General features: G+C 47.8%; 1 protein-coding gene across 1 annotated transcript; it reads left to right on the top strand.

Moving 5' to 3' along the window:
- The first annotated feature begins 904 nt into the window (after positions 1–904).
- LOC112249830 (sine oculis-binding protein homolog B) lies at positions 905–21,011 on the top strand. Its single transcript, XM_042321478.1, is given in 8 exon segments — positions 905–1,248; positions 5,101–5,239; positions 5,831–6,004; positions 6,608–6,759; positions 7,961–8,056; positions 9,186–9,773; positions 9,776–11,187; positions 18,056–21,011. Coding segments are annotated over 7 exon segments (2,607 nt in total). The 5' UTR covers positions 905–1,155; the 3' UTR covers positions 11,141–11,187; positions 18,056–21,011.
- The last annotated feature ends 1,330 nt before the right edge of the window (positions 21,012–22,341 follow it).

Consider the following 22,341-nt stretch of genomic DNA (forward strand, 5'->3'; position numbering starts at 1 on the left):
CCCCCTCCAGGATGGATAAGCTGTCATCATTAAAGTATGGAGATTCTAGTGTGGGGGGAAATAGGTAGCACAGCAGGACATTTTTCTCTGTTGAGATAATTTCCTTTTTAATTTCTAGCCAAATGTGAAATGTTCCTGTTTTGATTAATTTAATAGAGTGAGGTAGGTCTGCTCTATACCAAATTAGCTTACCCCCTGAGTCCTTTCCCTGCTTTACTCCTGGTAGTTTGGTGGATGGGATTACCAGCTGTCTGTAACCTAGAGGGCAACCAGTGGGTCCATTTCCTCTATACCATGTTTCTTGTAGGATGACAATGTCTGTATTTCTGATTTATTTGGTGAATCCAGGTTCCTGCCCCTTAAGCCAAAGGCAGATGACCTCAGGCCTATCCCAGGCCTATCCCAGTACTGCTGCACAATTAATCAAATGGCCACCCATACTATTTACATTTTTACACTACTGCTACTTGCTTTTTATTATCTATACATAGTCACATTACAAATTACCTACTTATTGTTATGTAATTTTCTTGTGTTTATTTTTTATTTATTTACCATTTTTTACTTTAGTTTATTTAGTAAATATTTTCTTAACTATATTTCTTGAACTGCATTGTTGGTTAGGGGTTTGTAAGTAAGCATTTCACAGGCGTTGTGTTCCTCTCGCTCTGATCAAACAGATGTAATTTGAGAAACCCCAAAACATTCTACCGTGGTATCGTTTACCCAGGCGGGATTTTCATCTCTTTTATTTAAATCCTGGAATATAATAGACTGTGTTGGTTCTGTGTTCCCCGCAGATAAAACAGTCCTTGCATTCCTCATGAAATGTATCTGTTGAGATTCGGGAGGGGTGGCCGCAGGTGTTGGGTTACAGCGCGGAGGCCCCTCCCTGCTCTCTGGGATTTAGAGAGAGGGGTTGTTAGTCGGCGGCGGTAGGGCGGCAGCAGCAGCCCACAGCACCCATGTTCAGTGGAGAGTCAGTGGAAGGTTCCCCCAGATGACCGACGCAGACGTCTGGGAATGACAGCCGCTGTCACCGAGAGTGACAGCTTTCGCTCTCTGTCGCCGCACCTTGACTAGCCTTGACTAGCCCCGGAGTGACGCGCTCTATCAGTCGCACGCCAAAGAAGTGACACGGAGCCGGTCAGAACTATGCCAGAGATGGAGAAAGGGAGACCGCCGGAAAACAAACGCAGTAGGAAACCCGCGCACCCCGTAAAGAGAGAGATCAACCAAGAGATGAAGGTGAGGGGAAATTAGTTATTTGGCTTTTTTTTTTTTTTAGCAGTGTTCTGTTTGTGAATAGTCTTAAGTCATGCCATGCTATGTTGTTGTCTTAGGTCTCTTTTTATGTAGTGTTGTGTTGTCTCTCTTGTCGTTATGTGTGTTTTGTCCTATATTTTTATTTAATTTATTTAGATTTTTAATCCCAGCCCCGGTCCCCGCAGGAGGCCTTTTGCCTTTTGGTAGGCCGTCATTGTAAATTATCATTTGTTCCTAACTGACTTGCCTAGTTAAATAAAGATGAGATAAAAATAAAAGTGCAGATTGAGACTTTTGAGGCATTGGGAGAGAGCTCCGTGCGCACTAATCACACAGTTGGAGGCATTCACAGACGCCATGAAAACTTCGATTTGTTCCCATTGAAACAATTCAATTTGCTTATAATTGACTGCCGTTATATTATTGAACACTTCCGAAATAATGATGAATAATGATAATGATGATAATTTCATATGATGAAATAAGACAGCTATATATTACCTGGCCTTGCCACAATAAACCGACTGTCGGGAAATATAGCTTTCTGAGGGAATGAAAACGTGTGACTGTTTGATTAAAGTGTCACTCTTAGGTTATCTAATATTTGATGTCGTGTCCACTGAATGGTAGGTAGCCCTTCTGTAGTGACGCCTTGTCAGTCCATCCGTAGCCTCGCGCAGCAAAGTCCAGTGGTGTTCCAGATGTGCGTCACCACCAAACCGCAAGAACACTTTACTTCTTCCCCGCTTCGGTTGTGCGCGACTTGTTGTAGTAGGCTAGTTTACATGTTTACAACAATGTAACGTTGTAAAAAATAAATACATTCGAACGAACATACATAGTTACATCACTTAAGAATATCCGCTAGGGCAAAGGATCAGTAGGCCGATCCTAAACAGGTAACCGTAGTAATTGTGCCCTTGGAAAGTGACTCAGAATCAGTTTCATGGAAACTATGTCTACTGTTTTATTTTGGTGATTCCAATTCAAAACAAAATTGAATATGATGGTATTGGTTTCAGTCCTACTGCTAGAGTGCAAGTCTTGTAGTAGGCTAGGCTACAAGCCCACATTTTGTCTGCCTTCAGTTTTATGAGTTCTGACATTGGCCACTGGGCACAGATGTCAGTTCAAAGTCTAGTTTTGATTTACATTTGGTTGAGTTGTCAACTATTGTGAATTCAACATTAAATTAAATGTAAACAATCGTCTTGTTTTGTGAGAGGAAATGTGCTCTTTTTGCGTAAGTGGTTTGGATGGTAGCTTTTGATATCCAGGGAGTGGTGTAGAATTGCAACTTAACTCATTTGAATGAAAACATGCTAAATGCTGTCTGTGCTTGATGTAAGTCAGCCCAGCCTGGATCTGAGCTGGATCTGGGGGTCGGCCCTGCGCTGTTGCCTTTGGTCAGGGTTCTTTCTGTGGGGCTTGTCACTCTCACAAAGCAAATGTTTGTCTGAACTGCCAATAAGAAACAATAACAACATTGTGGGAAGTAAAGCACAGGGAGGAGAAATAAAAAAAAATCCTGTCTCTCCCTAATGAGAAAATAGTGAGACAAAACAACACTGAATTCAATGTAATATAGGAGGACATGCCCTGATGGAACTGTTGATGTAGACTAGGCTAGTCCCACGGGATGCAGGCAGCACAGGCAGAGTACTACTTTGTGATTCTCAGACTTACAGGGAGCCACGTGGATTTACAAAACAGGCCTTGGGTGACCGCGGTAATGAACTGGGGCTGTTGGGCTTGAAGGTCAGTGGTATAAGTGTGTGATTATGAAATAGAGAAGGGTAGATAAAGAAAGACAGATGGACAGATATATTTTGTCTAACTCTCACACAGATCAGAGAGACAGACAGACACACACACACACACACAGTCATAGAAACAGACAGACACACACAGACAGACAAAATAGAACTCTCAGACAGACAGACAGATCACAGACAGACAGACGGACAAAATAGAACTCTCAGAGACAGATGGACAAAATAGAAGACAGACAGACAGTGATTTCAGGAGCTGTTTGTCTGTCGGCGGGCTGCTCCGGTCCAGTCCAGTGTTGTCTTAGTCAAGGGATCTATTTCAATACCACAGTCAAACCCACTCCTTCCATGCCAGACCGTAGCACAGCACGGACACCAGATACCTGACTTTATTCATCGTTAGGCATATTTAGCTGGATATGATACCTCTACATACACACAAACACACCCGCACACACTTGGGGACACACACAATTCCTTTTCTTTGAGGCCCTGTCAGAGTGAGGAAAGCAGAGGGAAGAATGTGTAGTCAGTACCACAGCCCTGGTGTAACACTACAACAGGCAGACTGTCCACACTGGAAAAGGCTGAAACCCGAGAGGGAGTGCAGTGTCGGGTATCAGGGCTGGAAGGTGCAGGGTGGGGGCAAGGGGAGAGGCAGAGGGCAGGCGAGGGAGGGGACACACAAAGAGGGACTGGGTAGTGCTGGACACTTGGGAGAGGAGCAGGGAAGGGAGGGACTGGGTAGTGCTGGACACTTGGGAGAGGAGCAGGGGAGGGAAGGACTGGGTAGTGCTGGACACTTGGGAGAGGAGCAGGGGAGGGCGGGACTGGGTAGTGCTGGACACTTGGGAGAGGACACACAAAGAGGGACTGGGTAGTGCTGGACACTTGGGAGAGGAGCAGGGGAGGGAGGGACTGGGGAGTGCTGGACACTTGGGAGAGGAGCAGGGGAGGGAGGGACTGGGGAGTGCTGGACACTTGGGAGAGGAGCAGGGGAGGGAGGGACTGGGTAGTGCTGGACACTTGGGAGAGGAGCAGGGGAGGGAAGGACTGGGGAGTGCTGGACACTTGGGAGAGGAGCAGGGGAGGGAGGGACTGGGTAGTGCTGGACACTTGGGAGAGGAGCAGGGGAGGGAAGGACTGGGGAGTGCTGGACACTTGGGAGAGGAGCAGGGGAGGGAAGGACTGGGGAGTGCTGGACACTTGGGAGAGGAGCAGGGGAGGGAAGGACTGGGGAGTGCTGGACACTTGGGAGAGGAGCAGGGGAGGGAGGGACTGGGTAGTGCTGGACACTTGGGAGAGGAGCAGGGGAGGGAGGGACTGGGTAGTGCTGGACACTTGGGAGAGGAGCAGGGGAGGGAGGGACTGCATAGTGCTGGACACTTGGGAGAGGAGCAGGGCATTTCCGAGAACCGTGGGACCTAGCGGTGGTGTAAGGTGTCCTGCTCGGATTTCTGCTAATTTCAGATCGGATTTCTGCTCCAATCCCCACTCGCCTCAAAGCCACAGAGGAGACGAGGTGGGCGGATGAAAAGAGAGAGAGACCTTTGTGTTGTTTTCTTTCATATGGTCGGAATGTTTAAAAAGCCAGGATGTTCACTTCACAACACATCTGCTGAGAACACTTCTTTATTTTGTCTCTTTTTTTCCCCAATTAAAAGAGCTAAACAAAGAATGATTCATATATTTTACACTGGTATTAGGTTGGAAAACTTTTCCGTCTCCTATTTAGCAAGAGTAAACAAACTGCAATACATCATGGAAAAATAGTCATACTGTACTCTTCTGGGTTCCCTTGCTCATTTCATCCAGTCAGGGCTGGTCTGGAAGTCTAAAGAATCAGCACATTGATTCGCGACTGGAAGCTCTGGTTACATTTAAAGAGTGGGATAAAAAGTTCCACTAACAAACCTCGGATGTAAGGTCACTCACAACTGAACTTCACATTGGCTTAGCGTTAGCAAGCAGTGGCTCGGTTGTCCCGTCTCCCGCCATGTCCCCTGACTGACATAAATCACTGAGCAACATTATAGGTTATTTTCCATTTTTTCCCTTTTAGACGTTTGCAGAGAGCACCATGAATGAGCTCCTAGGCTGGTACGGCTATGACAAGTTGGAGCTCAGAGACTCCGAGGCCACCGAGATACGGAACTACCCCAACCGTGAGAGACGCCAGCAGCACGTCTCAGTTCTTAAAGGTGAGGGAAGGCCAGGGCCCTGTTCACTAGGCCACACCGGAGTAAAACGCTTTGCAATGGAGAGTGGAAATCTGTGTCTTAATTGAACAGGTAGTACCTCCTTTTTCAAAACGATTCCTGCCTACTAAACACGACCCAAGGTAATTTGTTAAGGTAGTATCCTTGTTTCACTCCCTTTCTAAACGTTTACTGCCTACTGAACATTTGCTGCCTGCTGGGCATCTGTACAATACAGCTAACATATTTAACAGAGGTCAGACAGAATTCACAGGTAACCCAGTAACAGAACATAGAGGTTGTTCAATCCAGACATATTACTTCACCCTTCTTATGTTTCACTTACTATCATTACAGTAAACCTGTGTGGATGGACTATTATCTTTCTACAGTTTTCAATGTCATTGTTTTCTGTCCATGCCCTTTAGGCTGAATCTACATCTGTATTTAAATTGTGTGTGTGGAGTGGAAGTGGTGCCAAGAGAAACTGACTGAATTCAGATTCCATTTTTGTTGGCACTTTACATGACTTTATATGTATGTTAAGAACATAAATTCACTCTGAAGTGATCCTAGATATCCTGTGCCTTCCAGAAAACTCGGTGCCCAAATCCAAGAGCCTAGACAGCCCCATGACACTGGCCATGAGGAGTGGAGAGAGAGAATCATCCAGAGTCCCCTCTTCCTCCCCCGGTTCCTCCTCTCTGACCAGCCCTAAGGAGCAAAAGAGTGCCCCCGTAATTGTCCCGCTTATAAAGCCATCGGCAGGTAGGGACAGGCCTGAAAAAATCTCTCTCTCTCACACACACACATACACACACACACACACATACACACACACACTGAGCATATGCAAACACACACCCTTTGTGTGATCAACTGGGTTAGAACCCATGTCTCCTGCACATCACAAAAGTGTTTTAGCCTGCCTAGCTAAAGTCTAGACATTATTCAGGAAGCTAACACAAGTCTTCAGGTCTCAGGCAAGGTTCCTCATCACACAGGTGTGGTTCACTAAATCACCCCTGTTACACTCACACCATCATCATCATCATCATCATTACCATATGTAGCCTACGGTTCTTCAACACTCACACATCATCATCACTACCATACGTAGCCTACGGTTCTTCAACACTCACACATCATCATCATCATCACTACCATACGTAGCCTACGGTTCTTCAACACTCACACATCATCATCATCATCATCACTACCATACGTAGCCTACGGTTCTTCAACACTCACACATCATCATCATCACTACCATATGAGCCTACGGTTCTTCAACACTCACACATCATCTTCATCATCAAACACACTTCACATGTTGATGTTGATTCCTCTCCCCTTTGGCTCTGTCCACAGTGGAAGACGTGCAGAATGTGCAGATAGTGTGTGTGTGGTGTCAGAAGGAAGGGGTGAAGCGCTACTCTCTCTGTATGGGCACCGAGCTGAAGAGCTTCTGTAGTGAGAAGTGCTTCGCCGCCTGCCGACGGGCCTACTTCAAACGCAACAAGGTGAGGGATTCAACCTTGGTTCAACCTTATTTCAACTTGGAATCAATGGGACAATTTTAGGTCAGACAAAACTGACTCGTCAATTGCAGCAGTTCAGATGGAGAAAATGACACACACACACAGTGTTTTTTTTATGGACAGGCCAGTGTTTTGAGGGTGGGAAGGGGTCAACGTTTGCAGAGGACACTTAGTTAGTATCAGTTACGGCTTAATGGAGGAAGGGCCAGTCATAATGTGGCTTGGGTCTGGAGGATCGGGAAGCATCAGGGAAGCAGTGCCTATACACAACTCCACTCCTATACACAACTCCACTCCTATACACATTACCACCATTTTTCACCCTCCATCCAAGACATGGATACCCTCTCTTAGAGGCGCGGGGGTGTCAGGCAAGGCTATCCCCTTTCACCGTTCCTGTTGTTTTGCCGCGCTAGGTTTTATTCACACGACAACAGACATGGAGCGAAAAGGTGGAGGGGGGGTCGTCTGCTGCCTACCTGCAACAAACCCTTTAGTTGGTGGAAGTGGGGATGGAACTGTGGCCGTTGGCTTGTCCCTGCTTGTTACTTGGAGGGAGAAGGGCAGAGGGCCTGGGGGTGAGGTGTCTACTTTCAGTGCATACCTTACCTGCATCTGCTTCATGTTTCGTAACTCCACACGTCTCAATGGGTCACAAAGAAGGGACCATTGAGAATAAAATGAGGGTTCAGGCTTGTCATCTACTTTATCTTACTGAAACATTCCAAAATGTTACCCAAACTTTTTTTAAACAGTCCCTTTGTTTCAGTGACCTCAAAGCCCATAGGTCAATGTACTCTGTTACTTTGAACCCCTATGACAAGGCAAATTGTGCAGTGGTTATTTTGGGATTGGTTATGTAAGTTTGTTTTAATGACCAACCACGGGAGCCTTGATGATTTAAAGCAACTGCTACTTCATCAACACTTGATGCTTAAATCCCATAGTGGATACTACTGAATCCAGGCTCTACTCTGAAACAGCTTTAACACAATCCGGTGTCCTGTTCATTAGGGCACACAATGTTTTGCAACAGAGATCGAAAATTAATGTTTTGTTATTGGACAAATCCAGCTAGTCCCTCCCAGATTTGTTTGTTTCGTTTGGTGCCTAATGAACATGACCCAGCTCTTGATAGTTTGTTTTAAGTGTATAATGATGCAGCTTTGCCCCACTCCGTCAGGCCCGGGATGAGGACCTCCATGTAGCGGAGAGGTCCCCCCAACACACCCATGCTGATGACTCACCACGACTCGTGCTGAACAGTGGAGGTGCCAGAGTAAGAACAAAACACAATCCACTTTGTAGAAATATAATATAAATAGTTTAGCTCAGACTAGTTATGCATTAATGCATGTTTGTCTTTGAGAGCTACTTCAAAACATGTAGGGGCAGTTTCTAGGACACCGATTAGGGGACAGTTCCTAATACACAGATTAAGGGGCAGTTTCTAGGACACAGATTAGGGGACAGCTCCTAATACACAGATTATAGGGCAGTTTCCAGGACACAGATTAAGGGGCTGTTTCCAGGACAGATTATGGGGGCAGTTTCCAGGACACAGATTATGGGGGCAGTTTCTAGGACACAGATTAAGGGGCAGTTTCTAGGACACAGATTAAGGGGCAGTTTCTAGGACACAGATTAGGGAACAGTTCCTAAAACACAGATTATGGGGCAGTTTCTAGGACACAGATTAAGGGGCAGTTTCTAGGACACAGATTAGGGAACAGTTCCTAAAACACAGATTAAGGGGCAGATTCTAGGACACCGATTAAACCTAGTCCTAGACTAAAAATAATTATTGATGGAGATTCTCCATTGAGTTTGCTTTTTAGTCTACGACTAGGCTTAACTGTGGGTCTGTGAAACCGCCCTTTAAAGGGATAGTTCAGGGATGTTACATATAGTATTTCCATATTTGTTTCCTTACCTTTGCCAACAATTAGCAACATTAGCCATGTAATTTAATCTCGCCTGTTAGCATGGATTATTTTTCATGCCCAAATCAGCTCAAAATAACGCAATCAATTTAATATGATTTGGTCATGACATTTAACACATGCTGAACGGGGGAGATTGATTTACATGGGGAATTTGTCCCAAAATGCGACTGTTTCTAATTGTTGGAAGTGGCTAGGTTAACAAAATCAGTATGGATTGCAGTCACTCCTTGGCCATAGACTTCTTTCAAGGTAAAAAAATAAAATAAATATCAACATTTGTAAAAATCCCTGAACTATGCCTTTACAAGCTTTGTGAATGAAGCAGCTTTTCATAATACTGTCATATAGAATATTCCATATTTTATATTACCATCTCTACGACACCAGACACCAGTCATTTGCGTTTTCCTTTTCACATGTCACTTAAGTAACTCTTCACAGTCTCTCTCGCCTGTACCGCAGGTGTGCAACTGGTGCAAGCACGTCCGCCACACCAAAGAGTACCTGGACTTTGGCGCCGGTGAGGAGCGGCTCCAGTTTTGCAGCACCAAGTGTCTCAACCAGTACAAGATGGATGTGTTCTACAGAGAGGCCAGGGCCACTCTCACCAGCTCCAGCCCAGGAAGACCAACCCAGGAGGGGAGACCCGAGTCCACCGGAGGGGTCCAGAACCAGAAGCTCCTGACCCCTGAATCATGGAGCAGCAATGCTGGGGACGTGAGGGGGACGACCAGGTCGCCCAAAGGTCAGACGCCGATCAATGGTACAGCGGCACCAAGGACTGTGTCTCCATCCGAGGCGTCATCTTCGTCATTGAAGGTTAACATTTCAGGACTGAGGCACCTGGAGAGGCACGTCCTGCCACCACCTGCACAGGTAGCGAGCCACCACCCCGCCCCCCACCCTCCTCACCCCTCCATGGAGCACCACAAGGCCATGCCTCAGATCCCGCTGCCCTTCATCCGGCCCCCTCTCCACGCCCAGGGCCTGAAGAGCCCCCTGGCCAACCCCCAGGGGCCACCCTGGCCCCCTTCCAGCCCCATCCACCAGCCTCCCCCTCACTCCCCCATCCCCCCCACCAACCCCACCTCCAGCCCCCATCGGCCACCTCCATGAACCCACCCGGAATACACCCCTACCCGGGGGCCTACTTCCCAGGCTTGCACTCCCCCCCTATCAACATGATGGGGCTCCGTGGCCCCGTGCCCATGCTCCCTATGATGAACTTCGGGGGATGGCCGTCTTTAGGCCCCTTCTTCCCCCAGCCCACGGTCCTGGTGCCCTACCCCATCATTGTACCAATCCCAGTCCCCATTCCCATCCCTATCCCAATACCCATACCCCCTAAATCTGCTCCTCCAGAAGCCCCAGGGGTCCCCCACAGTGGGGTTATCCAGCCCGTGCCGGAGGGGATAGAGGGGGGACGCTCCAGGGGTGTCAATTTGCCTTCTCCCAAGAGCGTGGTGTCCAACAGATTGGGTAGAACCACCAACCAGGGTCTCCCCTCACCCTCAGACCACCCCAGAAGGGACATCACAGATTGGGTGAAGTCAGAGATGCAGGCTCAGTCACCCATGTCGATCCCTCACAGTGCAGTGTCCTCCCCCAGGGCTCGCTACGATGCTTCCCCATCTTCCACCTCAGTGATTGAGGGGCTGTCAGACTTTAAGCTGAGCCAGCAGCAGCAGCCAGAGAGGCAGGTCATCCAGAGAGTGCTCCAGAGGACCCCGGTCAAGCTGGAGCCCAACCCCCACGGAGTGGTGGACCTGTCGGGTCCGGGTGAGCCCGGAATGGGGCAAGGCACCAGGCTGGTGGATACCAGAGTGGACCACCACAACCACCACCATGACATTATCAAACCCACCCCTCCACTAACCCAGTCACCCCCTCTTCTGCACAACACCGCCTACCCCCAGAGCCCTAACATACGACCCCCTCAGACACCCCACCAACTCCCAGAGGGGAATGCAGCAGCCCTCCCTGCGATACCGCCACCCCCTCCCCCTCAACACTCCCAGACGTCCCCAAACAAACAACACCGTCATCATCCCCCGATCCTCCTCCCAGCCCAGACTCCTCCCAGTCTCAGAGAGAGGCCCCGCCTCTTGGCCCTGAAGCCGCCCTCAGTGAGCTGGAGGCAGTCAAAGAGAACAGCTGCTCCAATGGACAGGTCCAGCTTCCATCCATCCCCACCAGCCAATCAGAGGGGCCCTCGGCCGCTGGCGACTCCGAGGACCCCCACGTCCCAGATGAGGACCATGCCTATGCCCTGCCCACCCCCAACCTTACACCCACCAGAGCGGGCGGTGCCCCCACCAACACCCCCACCACTCTCCTCCTGCCCAAGCTTAGGGACAAGGGTGTTCTACTATGCCCACCGAGTGTGGCTGGACCTGGGGATATGGAGCCTGCTCTGAAGAGACGGTGCCTCCGCATCCGAGATCAGATCAAGTAGGGAAGGGAGGTAGGTGTCTCTTGTTACAACAGGTTTTTGGGACACTAACGCAATGGCGATGTTAGAGAGGAATCGGAATGAGAAAGACAGAAGACGTGAAAATTAGGTAAAGGAACTTTCATAAAGATGAGAACCCCGTAGGAAGCAAGCAGACATCCAAACAAAGCACTGTCACAGGCCCTGCCTGATTAGGTGATACCTTTTCAAAATGACTCTCACTTTCTCTATGCTCTGCACCTTCCTCTGGCCTAGCTATAACCCTAGAGCTGTCTGTCTGTCTGCCCCTTCATCTGGCCTAGCTATAACCCTAGAGCTGTCTGTCTGCCCCTTCCTCTGGCCTAGCTATAACCCTAGAGCTGTCTGTCTGCCCCTTCCTCTGGCCTAGCTATAACCCTAGAGCGGTCTGTCTGTCTGCACCTTCCTCTGGCCCAGCTATAACCCTAGAGCTGTCTGTCTGTCTGCCCCTTCATCTGGCCTAGCTATAACCCTAGAGCTGTCTGTCTGCCCCTTCATCTGGCCTAGCTATAACCCTAGAGCTGTCTGTCTGCCCCTTCCTCTGGCCTAGCTATAACCCTAGAGCTGTCTGTCTGTCTGCACCTTCCTCTGGCCCAGCTATAACCCTAGAGCTGTCTGTCTGTCTGCCCCTTCATCTGGCCTAGCTATAACCCTAGAGCTGTCTGTCTGCCCCTTCATCTGGCCTAGCTATAACCCTAGAGCTGTCTGTCTGCCCCTTCCTCTGGCCTAGCTATAACCCTAGAGCTGTCTGTCTGTCTGCCCTTCCTCTGGCCCAGCTATAACCCTAGAGCTGTCTGTCTGCCCCTTCCTCTGGCCTAGCTATAACCCTAGAGCTGTCTGTCTGTCTGCCCTTCATCTGGCCTAGCTATAACCCTAGAGCTGTCTGTCTGCCCCTTCCTCTGGTCTAGCTATAACCCTAGAGCTGTCTGTCTGCCCTTTCCTCTGGCCCAGCTATAACCCTAGAGCTGTCTGTCTGCCCCTTCCTCTGGCTTAGCTATAACCCTAGAGCTGTCTGTCTGCCCCTTCCTCTGGCCTAGCTATAACCCTAGAGCTGTCTGTCTGCCCCTTCCTCTGGCCTAGCTATAACCCTAGAGCTGTCTGTCTGCCCCTTCATCTGGCTAGCTATAACCCTAGAGCTGTCTGTCTGCCCCTTCCTCTGGCCTAGCTATAACCCTAGAGCTGTCTGTCTGCCCCTTCCTCTGGCCTAGCTATAACCCTAGAGCTGTCTGTCTGTCTGCACCCCTTCCCAGCTCTGGCTGTCTGTCTGTCTGCCCCTTCATCTGGCCTAGCTATAACCCTAGAGCTGTCTGTCTGCCCCTTCATCTGGCCTAGCTTAACCCTAGAGCTGTCTGGCTTCCTCTGGCCTAGCTATAACCCTAGAGCTGTCTGTCTGTCTGCCCTTCCTCTGGCCCAGCTATAACCCTAGAGCTGTCTGTCTGCCCCTTCCTCTGGCCTAGCTATAACCCTTGAGCTGTCTGTCTGCCCCTTCCTCTGGTCTAGCTATAACCCTAGAGCTGTCTGTCTGCCCCTTCCTCTGGCCTAGCTATAACCCTAGAGCTGTCTGTCTGCCCCTTCCTCTGGTCTAGCTATAACCCTAGAGCTGTCTGTCTGTCTGCCCTTCATCTGGCCTAGCTATAACCCTAGAGCTGTCTGTCTGCCCCTTCCTCTGGCCTAGCTATAACCCTTGAGCTGTCTGTCTGCCCTTCCTCTGGCTAGCTATAACCCTAGAGCTGTCTGTCTGCCCCTTCCTCTGGCCTAGCTATAACCCTAGAGCTGTCTGTCTGCCCCTTCATCTGGTCTAGCTATAACCCTAGAGCTGTCTGTCTGTCTGCCCCTTCATCTGGCCTAGCTATAACCCTTGAGCTGTCTGTCTGCCCCTTCCTCTGGTCTGGCTATAACCCTAGAGCTGTCTGTCTGCCCTTTCCTCTGGCCCAGCTATACCCTAGAGCTGTCTGTCTGCCCCTTCCTCTGGCTTAGCTATAACCCTAGAGCTGTCTGTCTGCCCCTTCCTCTGGCCTAGCTATAACCCTAGAGCTGTCTGTCTGCCCCTTCCTCTGGCCTAGCTATAACCCTAGAGCTGTCTGTCTGCCCCTTCATCTGGCCTAGCTATAACCCTAGAGCTGTCTGTCTGTTCTGGCCTAGCTATAACCCTAGAGCTGTCTGTATGCCCCTTCCTCTGGCCTAGCTATAACCCTAGAGCTGTCTGTCTGTTTGTATGCCCCTTCATCTGGCCTAGCTATAACCCTAGAGCTGTCTGTCTGCCCCTTCCTCTGGCCTAGCTATAACCCTAGAGCTGTCTGTCTGCCCCTTCCTCTGGCCTAGCTGTATCCCTAGAGCTGTCTGTCTGCCACTTCCTCTGGCCTAGCTATAACCCTAGAGCCATCTGTCTGTCTGTCTGCCCCTTCCTCTGGCCTAGTTATAACCCTAGAGCTGTCTGTCTGCCCCTTCCTCTGGCCTAGCTATAACCCTAGAGCTGTCTGTCTGCCCCTTCCTCTGGCCTAGCTATAACCCTAGAGCTGTCTGTCTGCCCCTTCCTCTGGCCTAGCTATAACCCTAGAGCTGTCTGTCTGCCCCTTCCTCTGGCCTAGCTATAACCCTAGAGCTGTCTGTCTGCCCCTTCCTCTGGCCTAGCTATAACCCTAGAGCTGTCTGTCTGCCCCTTCCTCTGGCCTAGCTATAACCCTAGAGCTGTCTGTCTGCCACTTTCCTCTGGCCTAATTATAACCCTAGAGCCATCTGTCTGTCTGTCTGTCTGTCTGTCTGTCTGTCTGTCTGTCTGTCTGTCTGTCTGTCTGTCTGTCTGTCTGTCTGTCTGTCTGACCCTTCCTCTGGCCTAGCTATAACCCTAGAGCTGTCTGTCTGTCTGCCCCTTCCTCTGGCCTAGCTGTATCCGTAGAGTTGTCTGTCTGCCCCTTCCTCTGGCCTAGCTATAACCCTAAAGCTGTCTGTCTGTCTGCCCCTTCCTTTGGTCTAGCTATAACTCTAGAGCTGTCTGTCTGCCCCTTCCTCTGGCCTAGCTATAACCCTAGAGCTGTCTGTCTGTCTGCCCCTTCCTCTGGCCTAGCTATAACCATAGAGCTGTCTGTGTCTGTCTCTCTCTGTCTGTCTGCCCCTTCCTTTGGCCTAGCTATAACCATAGAGCTGTCTGTCTGTCTCTGTCTGTCTGCCCCTTCCTTTGGCCTAGCTATAACCATAGAGCTGTCTGTCTGTCTGTCCCTTCCTCTGGCCTAGCTATAACCCTAGAGCCATCTGTCTGTCTGTCTGTCTGTCTGTCTGTCCGCCCCTTCCTCTGGCCTAGCTATAACCTTAGAGCTGTCTGTCTGTCTGTCTGGTCCTCTGGCCTAGCTATAACCCTAGAGCTGTCTGTTTGCCCCTTCCTCTGGCCTAGCTATAACCCTAGAGCTGTCTGTTTGCCCCTTCCTCTGGCCTAGCTATAACCCTAGAGCTGTCTGTTTGCCCTTCCTCTGGCCTAGCTATAACCCTAGAGCTGTCTGTCTGCCCCTTCCTCTGGCCTAGCTGTATCTGTAAAGCTGTCTGTCTGCCCCTTCCTCTGGCCTAGCTGTATCTGTAAAGCTGTCTGTCTGCTCCTTCCTTTGGCCTAGCTATAACCCTAGAGCTGTCTGTCTGTCCATTCCTCTGGCCTAGCTATAACTTTCTGTCTGTGTCCCTTCCTCTGGCCTAGCTGTAACCCCTAGAGCTGTCTTCCTCTGGCCTAGCTATAACCCTAGAGCTGTCTGTCTGTCTGCCTCTGGCTTCCCCTGGCTGTCTGTTTGCTAGCTATAACCCTAGAGCTGTCTGTCTGCCCCTTCCTCTGGCCTAGCTATAACCCTAGAGCTGTCTGTCTGCCCCTTCCTCTGGCCTAGCTGTATCTGTAAAGCTGTCTGTCTGCCCCTTCCTCTGGCCTAGCTGTATCTGTAAAGCTGTCTGTCTGCTCCTTCCTTTGGCCTAGCTGTATCTGTAAAGCTGTCTGTCTGCCCCTTCCTCTGGCCTAGCTATAACCCTAGAGCTGTCTGTTTGCCCCTTCCTCTGGCCTAGCTATAACCCTAGAGCTGTCTGTCTGCCCCTTCCTCTGGCCTAGCTGTATCTGTAAAGCTGTCTGTCTGCCCCTTCCTTTGGCCTAGCTATAACCCTAGAGCTGTCTGTCTGTCCATTCCTCTGGCCTAGCTATAACCCAAGAGCTTTCTGTCTGTCTGTCCATTCCTCTGGCCTAGCTATAACCCAAGAGCTTTCTGTCTGTCTGTCCCTTCCTCTGGCCTAGCTGTAACCCTAGAGTTGTGAGGAGTGCCAAGTTACTGAGATTCTCTCTCTTTGGCGCCATTCTCTTTAGTGGCCATGCGCATATTGTGTGACCCGTGTGTGTGTCTCCATTGCACCGTACAAGTTCAATCAAACAGTGCTGCATTCAAATCCGTTTTGAACCCAGGTCTGGTGAGAAAGTATGTTTGAGTGTGTCTGAGTGAGGTCCACTGGTCAGCAGCTCACCAAACACACCACGCTGTGATATTATTTTCTCCTATGAGCCTCCACTCTTCTGCCCCAGCCGTCTTTCTGGTGTTGTCGTGGAGACAGTGGCGATCGTCAGACTTGGCGGCGCTGTGGATGTTTGTGTGCTGTGAATATGAGAGCCAGCCCTCAGTGATAGAGCTCTGGGGCTTCAGAAAACGGAGCAGTAGAACCGGAGAGATCCGGCTCCGTGTGTCATCATAATGACTGGCCCAGGCCCCGGCTCTCAGTATAGTGGTGTGGAATCTTCTCCTCTCATTAAGTTTCATTCTCTCATCTTCTCTCTCCCCCCTCTCCTCTCTTCTTCTTTTCTCCTCTCCTCTCTACTTTCTCCTCTCTTCCCTCCTCTCCTCTCTCTTCTATTCTCCTTTCCTCTCGTCTCCCATTTCCTTCTCTCTCCTCACAGCTTCTTCTTCTTCTTCTTCCATTGAACCAGATGTTCTATGGAAGATACACAGTACATTACAGTAACAACCCTAACGACCAATCAGATTGGAACCCTCCTTACTTTCAACCAATCAGATTGTTCTCCGTGTTCCCCTTTCCAGATTGTTCATTCAAATGGTCCCGTTGCCACCCAGAGCTGTGTGTGATTATGTGCTCATGTTTCAGTTTTACATCGTGGGCTTAATGTACACATGATGACCGAAAAGGTTTTCATTTCCAGTTACCTCTACTTACTCCCCTTTCCCATCGCATATCAAAAACCTTGAAAGGTCAAGGGTCATCTTAATAAAAGATGGCTATTGGCAGAGAGTGACACATAACCCCATAACTGGTTTTAACTGGTTTAACGTATACTCCCAACAACGACATGCCAGAAGTATTAAACGATTTGCTTTTGCAGAGAACGATGTCCCTGCTTCACCCTTTGTCATTTGTTGTGGTTTTGCGCGGTCCTCCGTTTCCCTTAGTAACCAATACATATGAAAATCATAGTGTGTTGCCAGCATTGCGCAGACGGATTTATTGCTTGGTGTTCTATGTAAGGGGAGCCTGTGTGTGTGTGTGTGTGTGTGTGTACATACGTGCACGCGTGCCCGTGTGTAATGGGAGCTGGGCTGCGTTCATAGTCGACTGATTTTAGTTTAGCGCCTCTCAGCGCCAAGGGGAATATGGTTATCTAGTTCCATTGTGTTCACTGCTAAAAGTATTCTTTAAAAAAAACATTTAAAGTATTTTAGCTCTGACAGAATCAACAGGCCAACTGGAGGATTGGAGGATTTCACCTCAGGAAATAGGCCGGTTTCGTCTCAGTTTTCCCTGCCTTTATTTGGGCTATTTTATTGCCATGCGGAAATGAATCCCTCCACATTGGTTTTTGCAGAGCGTTTGAAACTAAAACGAAGAGGGAAACAGGCAGTAGAGTTAGAGAGTGCAGAGAGCAATGGCTTCTTGGCCCCTCATACGTGTGCGTGTACATGTGTGTGTGTGTGTGCTCTTGTCCGCATGTGCATATTTACTCCCCAAAAAGTCCTGCAAATTCACGAAAACAAAGCTGTTTGTGTGTGTGTGTCTGTGCGTGCGTGTATGTATCAAATCAAACTTATTTATATAGCCCTTCGTACATCAGCTGATATCTCAAAGTGCTGTACAGAAACCCAGCCTAAAACCCCAAACAGCAAGCAATGCAGGTGTAGAAGCACGGTGGCTAGGAAAAACTCCCTAGAAAGGCCAAAACCTAGGAAGAAACCTAGAGAGGAACCAGGCTATGTGGGGTGGCCAGTCCTCTTCTGGCTGTGCCGGGTGGAGATTATAACAGAACATGGCCAAGATGTTCAAATGTTCATAAATGACCAGCATGGTCGTATAATAATAAGGCAGAACAGTTGAAACTGGAGCAGCAGCACGGTCAGATGGACTGGGGACAGCAAGGAGTCATCATGTCAGGTAGTCCTGGGGCATGGTCCTAGGGCTCAGGTCCTCCGAGAGAGAGAAAAAAAGAGAATTAGAGAGAGCATATGTGGGGTGGCCAGTCCTCTTCTGGCTGTGCCGGGTGGAGATTATAACAGAACATGGCCAAGATGTTCAAATGTTCATAAATGATCAGCATGTTCGAATAATAAGAAGGCAGAACAGTATGTATGTATGTGTGTGTGTGTGTGCGTATATATATGTGTGTGTATGCATGTGTTCAGCACAGATGTTCTTGGTTTGATAGTGCCCTAAACCTCATTCTCACAGTGACTGGGTGGATTAAGGAAGGGAGGATTGATAGATGGCAGATTGATAGATGGCAGACTGTAATATGGATGTAAATGGAACTGAAATTGACATCTTTCTCGCTCTCATCCCTGCCTCTCCCTGTGTTTCTCTCTCCGTTTTCCTCTTTCTCTCTCTCTCTGTATGTAATGTACAGCGGTACCAGATCCAGTGCCCCGCCCTCTTGGGTACATCACCAGCACCAACGCCCTCCCTCCAACCCATTACTCAGCCACCTGGGAGATCAACTCCACCCTTCTTCTGACCCCGACGTGCCAATCAAGGAAGCAGTCCAATGGAGGAAGCAGTCCAATGGGAGAAGCAGTCCAATGGGAGAAGCAGTCCAAAGAGCTCAATGTGCACTTCCAGTACATTCACAGCACAAGAGAGAGAGTGTGTGAGTGTGTGAGTGTGTGTGTGTGTGTGTGTGTGTGTGTGTGTGTGTGTGTGTGTGTGTGTGTGTGTGTGCTGTATGTACCTTTTATGTGGCATTTCTGGACCTTCCCAAGGGACAGACAATTCCATCTCTGATCTCTCCCATAGTCCAGGAGCCTATGAAGCCAGCCCAAAGAGCCCACTCAGCCCAGTTCCCAGATACAATCCTCAGCCATAGTCAGGGGCTCTACACTGCACTAGATGGTAGGCTGCTAGGCTACGATCAGCAGCCTTGTGTGGTCTTCTCCAATGGAGACTGAACCTGATCTCTTTCCTGGGGAAATGGTTTGTTTTCTCTGCCCGGCTCCACACAAAGAGCCATATTGTTCCTCTCCCCCATATCCCACACTGACTCTCCTACTCTGGTTTTGGGTTACCTGGCTAACAGGGGCTCAGGCTTCAGGAGGAGTTTGTCTTTTTAAATTGTTCTGTCTGACGGAGGGCCAGGAATATGTGTGTACCCTTCTCCTTCTTTCCTGTCCTTTCCACCCCGCAGTCCCCTCTCCAATGGTACACACACTTGTCCTAAAGTGTGACTCTGACACCAATTGCTTGTTAATGTCCTCTTCCCCTCCTATTTCCCCCCTCTATGGACGAGGGGACGAGGGTCAGTTCAGCACATATTTCTCTGGTGGTTTTCTGTTTGAAAGAGGGATGGAGTCCCTTGGGGCAATGAAAAATGACAAAATAATTAACTGTAAACTATGTAATATGATAATGAAAGAGAGTCCCATATATCATGAAATCCACTATTTGTGACTTGCCTGAGACCGGAAGACTTGTGTCAGCTCCCCAAAACTCATGCCTAGGTTTTGGCTCGAAGGGCTAACAGTCTTGTGGTGTGCCGGAGACCCAGCTTTCGAACCCAGTCATTTGATTTACAACACTGACTCGGCCATGGGACAGAGGTAGATCATTTCAGTGTCCAAACCTACTCACTCTGTTGACGCTCTTTATCTTACTCAGATGACTCCTTTTGGTGGGTTTGGGCAGTCATGTTACCAGCCATGGTATTATTTTGAACTGTCAAAGGCTGCAAAAAAGCAGCTATCAGTATTACAGTTTCCCCTAGTCTGGGGGTTTATAATGATGATACTAACTATAAGCCTGGTCCCAGATCTGTTCATGCTGTCTTGCCCACTCTTCTGGTCATTGTCATGCCAAACAGCACAAACAGATCTGGGATTAGCCTGAAAACGATCTAGTGGTAGCATCATCATCTGGAGGCCTTGCCAACACTCATCGTCACATTGTGAGAATTCACTTTTAGTTTTTGCTTTACATAGACTTTGACTTTATAATAATTTATGAATGATGCCTTCATAGATCTCCAGAAAGTGCTTTATTGATTTTTATTTCGATCCTGATTATTATACTGTATTTGTTTGCGAGTGCCGAAGCTCTTACCAGTGTCCAAATGTTTTGTTTGAATTTGTCCACTAGAGTGCAGTGTCTGTCTATGGAACATAGCAACTACCTGTCTCATATACCTTTATATCAATAGAGTTTTTAATAGCGTACACAATTGTTCATTCAACCATACATTTACTGCCAATTATAAGTCTTGTCTTTTTTCACGACAGCCCAGTTTCAACAATGCCTCGATCTATGCCTCGATCCAGCCACAGAACATCACCTATTGCCATCACTATAGCCAAAGTAGAACATTGCCACAACCATAGAAATACAATTCCTAGAAGGATGTCCCCATTCAAGTCAATGAGGCCATAATGGGTCATTCTATTTCTATGGCCACAACAACATTGCCAAGTCATTGGCTGGAAAGCAGACTCCTTGCTACGGGGGAGTGACCACACTGGCTTTCCAGGGTCTTTCTATAGTCATGACCTCGAATAGCCTCCTGACCCACACTCTCCTCTCTCGCACACCCACACAAACACGCACACACATGCCTCTGCAATCTCAAAACTGCATTCCAAAAAGCACGTCAATCAGCATGTGTAACCATGGTGAAAAGTAGCTAATTCCAGTCAACATGCTCACCCCAGGTTATACCCTGTAGTGTCATTGTAATCTTAGTCTGGCCAAGGGACTGTGTCAACAACTATATGAGTCAGTGGTGGCGTCACTTGGCATCTCTATACTATCAGTCTTGTGATATTGGGGATAGTCCCCTAGCCATACCTTTAGTGCAGTGTTTCCCAACCCTGGTCCTCCAGGACCCCCAACACTACACAGTTTAGTTGTAGACCTTGACAAACACACCTCATTCAACTCATTGAGGGCTTGATGATTAGTTGACAAATGAATAAGGTGTTCTTGTCTGTGGTTACAATACAAATGTGTGCTGTTGGGGGTGTTGGGAAACACTGCTTTAGTGGCCAAGAAGTGAACAAAAAACTGCCATGGTATATTACCCATCTGCCTATAGTAATTAACTCAAACCCTAACCCTATAGTATACTACACCTACCATCACTGTCCCTCACCTGTTTATTCAAGACTGTGGGGGGGAAATTGGGAAGAACAAAAAAAAAAAGCTAAGTTGTCTGAAACCCATAGATTGTGGACTCGGGACACTCATTGAACATGTAAGGCACCGTATAATTGACAATTCACCGATTGTTTGTATTTAGGCCTAAATTAATAGCATCAACTGGGAGCTGTTTGGTGGAGACCTATTTGTAAAGTGAATAAAGGCTATTCTGAGAACAACAACATCATGTGTTTTTCATATCTGATGTCATTGTTTACTTTGTATCACAGAACAAATATACTTTTCAATGTAAAATGGTCTAAGTATAGCAACCAAGGTCAAAACTATTCACTGAAACGTAACATCCGAATGTGGGATAGATAATATTCTCTCTGCCATATCTTGGTTGTATCCAAAATGTCACCTTATTCCCTATACAGTGCACAACTTTTGATCTGAGCCCTTTGCCCTATATAGTGCACTGCTTTTGATCTGAGCCCTTTGCCCTATATAGTGCACTGCTTTTGGCCAGAGCCCACAATAGGGTTCAATTTGGGATGCAAGTCTTTATCTCAGTTAATGACGTTGTTACAATTCAGCAATAACGCACAACGGGATGTGGTATATGGCCAATATACCATGGCTAAGGGCTGTTCATAGCACGACGCAAAGCGGAGTTGGCCATATACCACAACCCCCTGATGTGCCTTATTGCTATTAAAAACTGGTTACCAATGTAATTACAACAGTAAAAATAAATGCGTTGTCATTCCCATGGTATACGGTCTGATATACCATGGCTGTCAGCCAATCAGCATTCAGGGCTCGACCTCACCCAGTTTATACTTTAACACATTTGACAGAATGACAGAATATCTGGAATGATTTATTCTATAAATGTCTAGCATACTTTTACAACCTTTGTTTTGAATACAAATTCCAGTTTTGATTTGATAAAAATACATAAAATCTATAGAATGCCATTAAAAGCGGTATAAACTTTTACAACATTTTATTTGAGTAAACATTCTAGTTCTGATTTGATAGAAATACATAACATCTATAAAATGTCATTTAAAGCTATATAAATCAATAACCTTTTCACAGATTATGACAGAAGAATCTAACTAGGTATGATTTATTCTATAAATGTATAGCATACTTTCACAACCTTTTGTTGAGAGTAAAAATTCCAGTTTTGATTTGATAGAGGGAATGTAGTCCGTCTAGAGTGCATGTTCAAACCAAAGTTCAAAGTTCAAACCAGTCTGTTGTACCCTATTAGAAGGGACCTGGCATAAGATTCTGCATCTTCAGTCATATTAAATTACAGGAAAAAAACTATGGGATGAAGGGGTCAGGCCTGACTAACAAAAAAGACAGGTGGATGGATCAACATGGACCTTCCACAGTGGAGATAAGGACAACTAAGAGTGAACCATAACACACACTACCATTCAAAAGTTTAGGGTCACTGTTTTTGAAAGAAAAGCACGTTTTTTTGTCCATGAAAATAAGATCAAAATGATCAGAAATACAGTGTAAACAATGTTAATGTTGTAAATGACTTGT

The sequence above is a fragment of the Oncorhynchus tshawytscha genome, linkage group LG05, assembly GCF_018296145.1.
Source record: "Oncorhynchus tshawytscha isolate Ot180627B linkage group LG05, Otsh_v2.0, whole genome shotgun sequence".
NCBI lineage: Eukaryota > Metazoa > Chordata > Actinopteri > Salmoniformes > Salmonidae > Oncorhynchus > Oncorhynchus tshawytscha.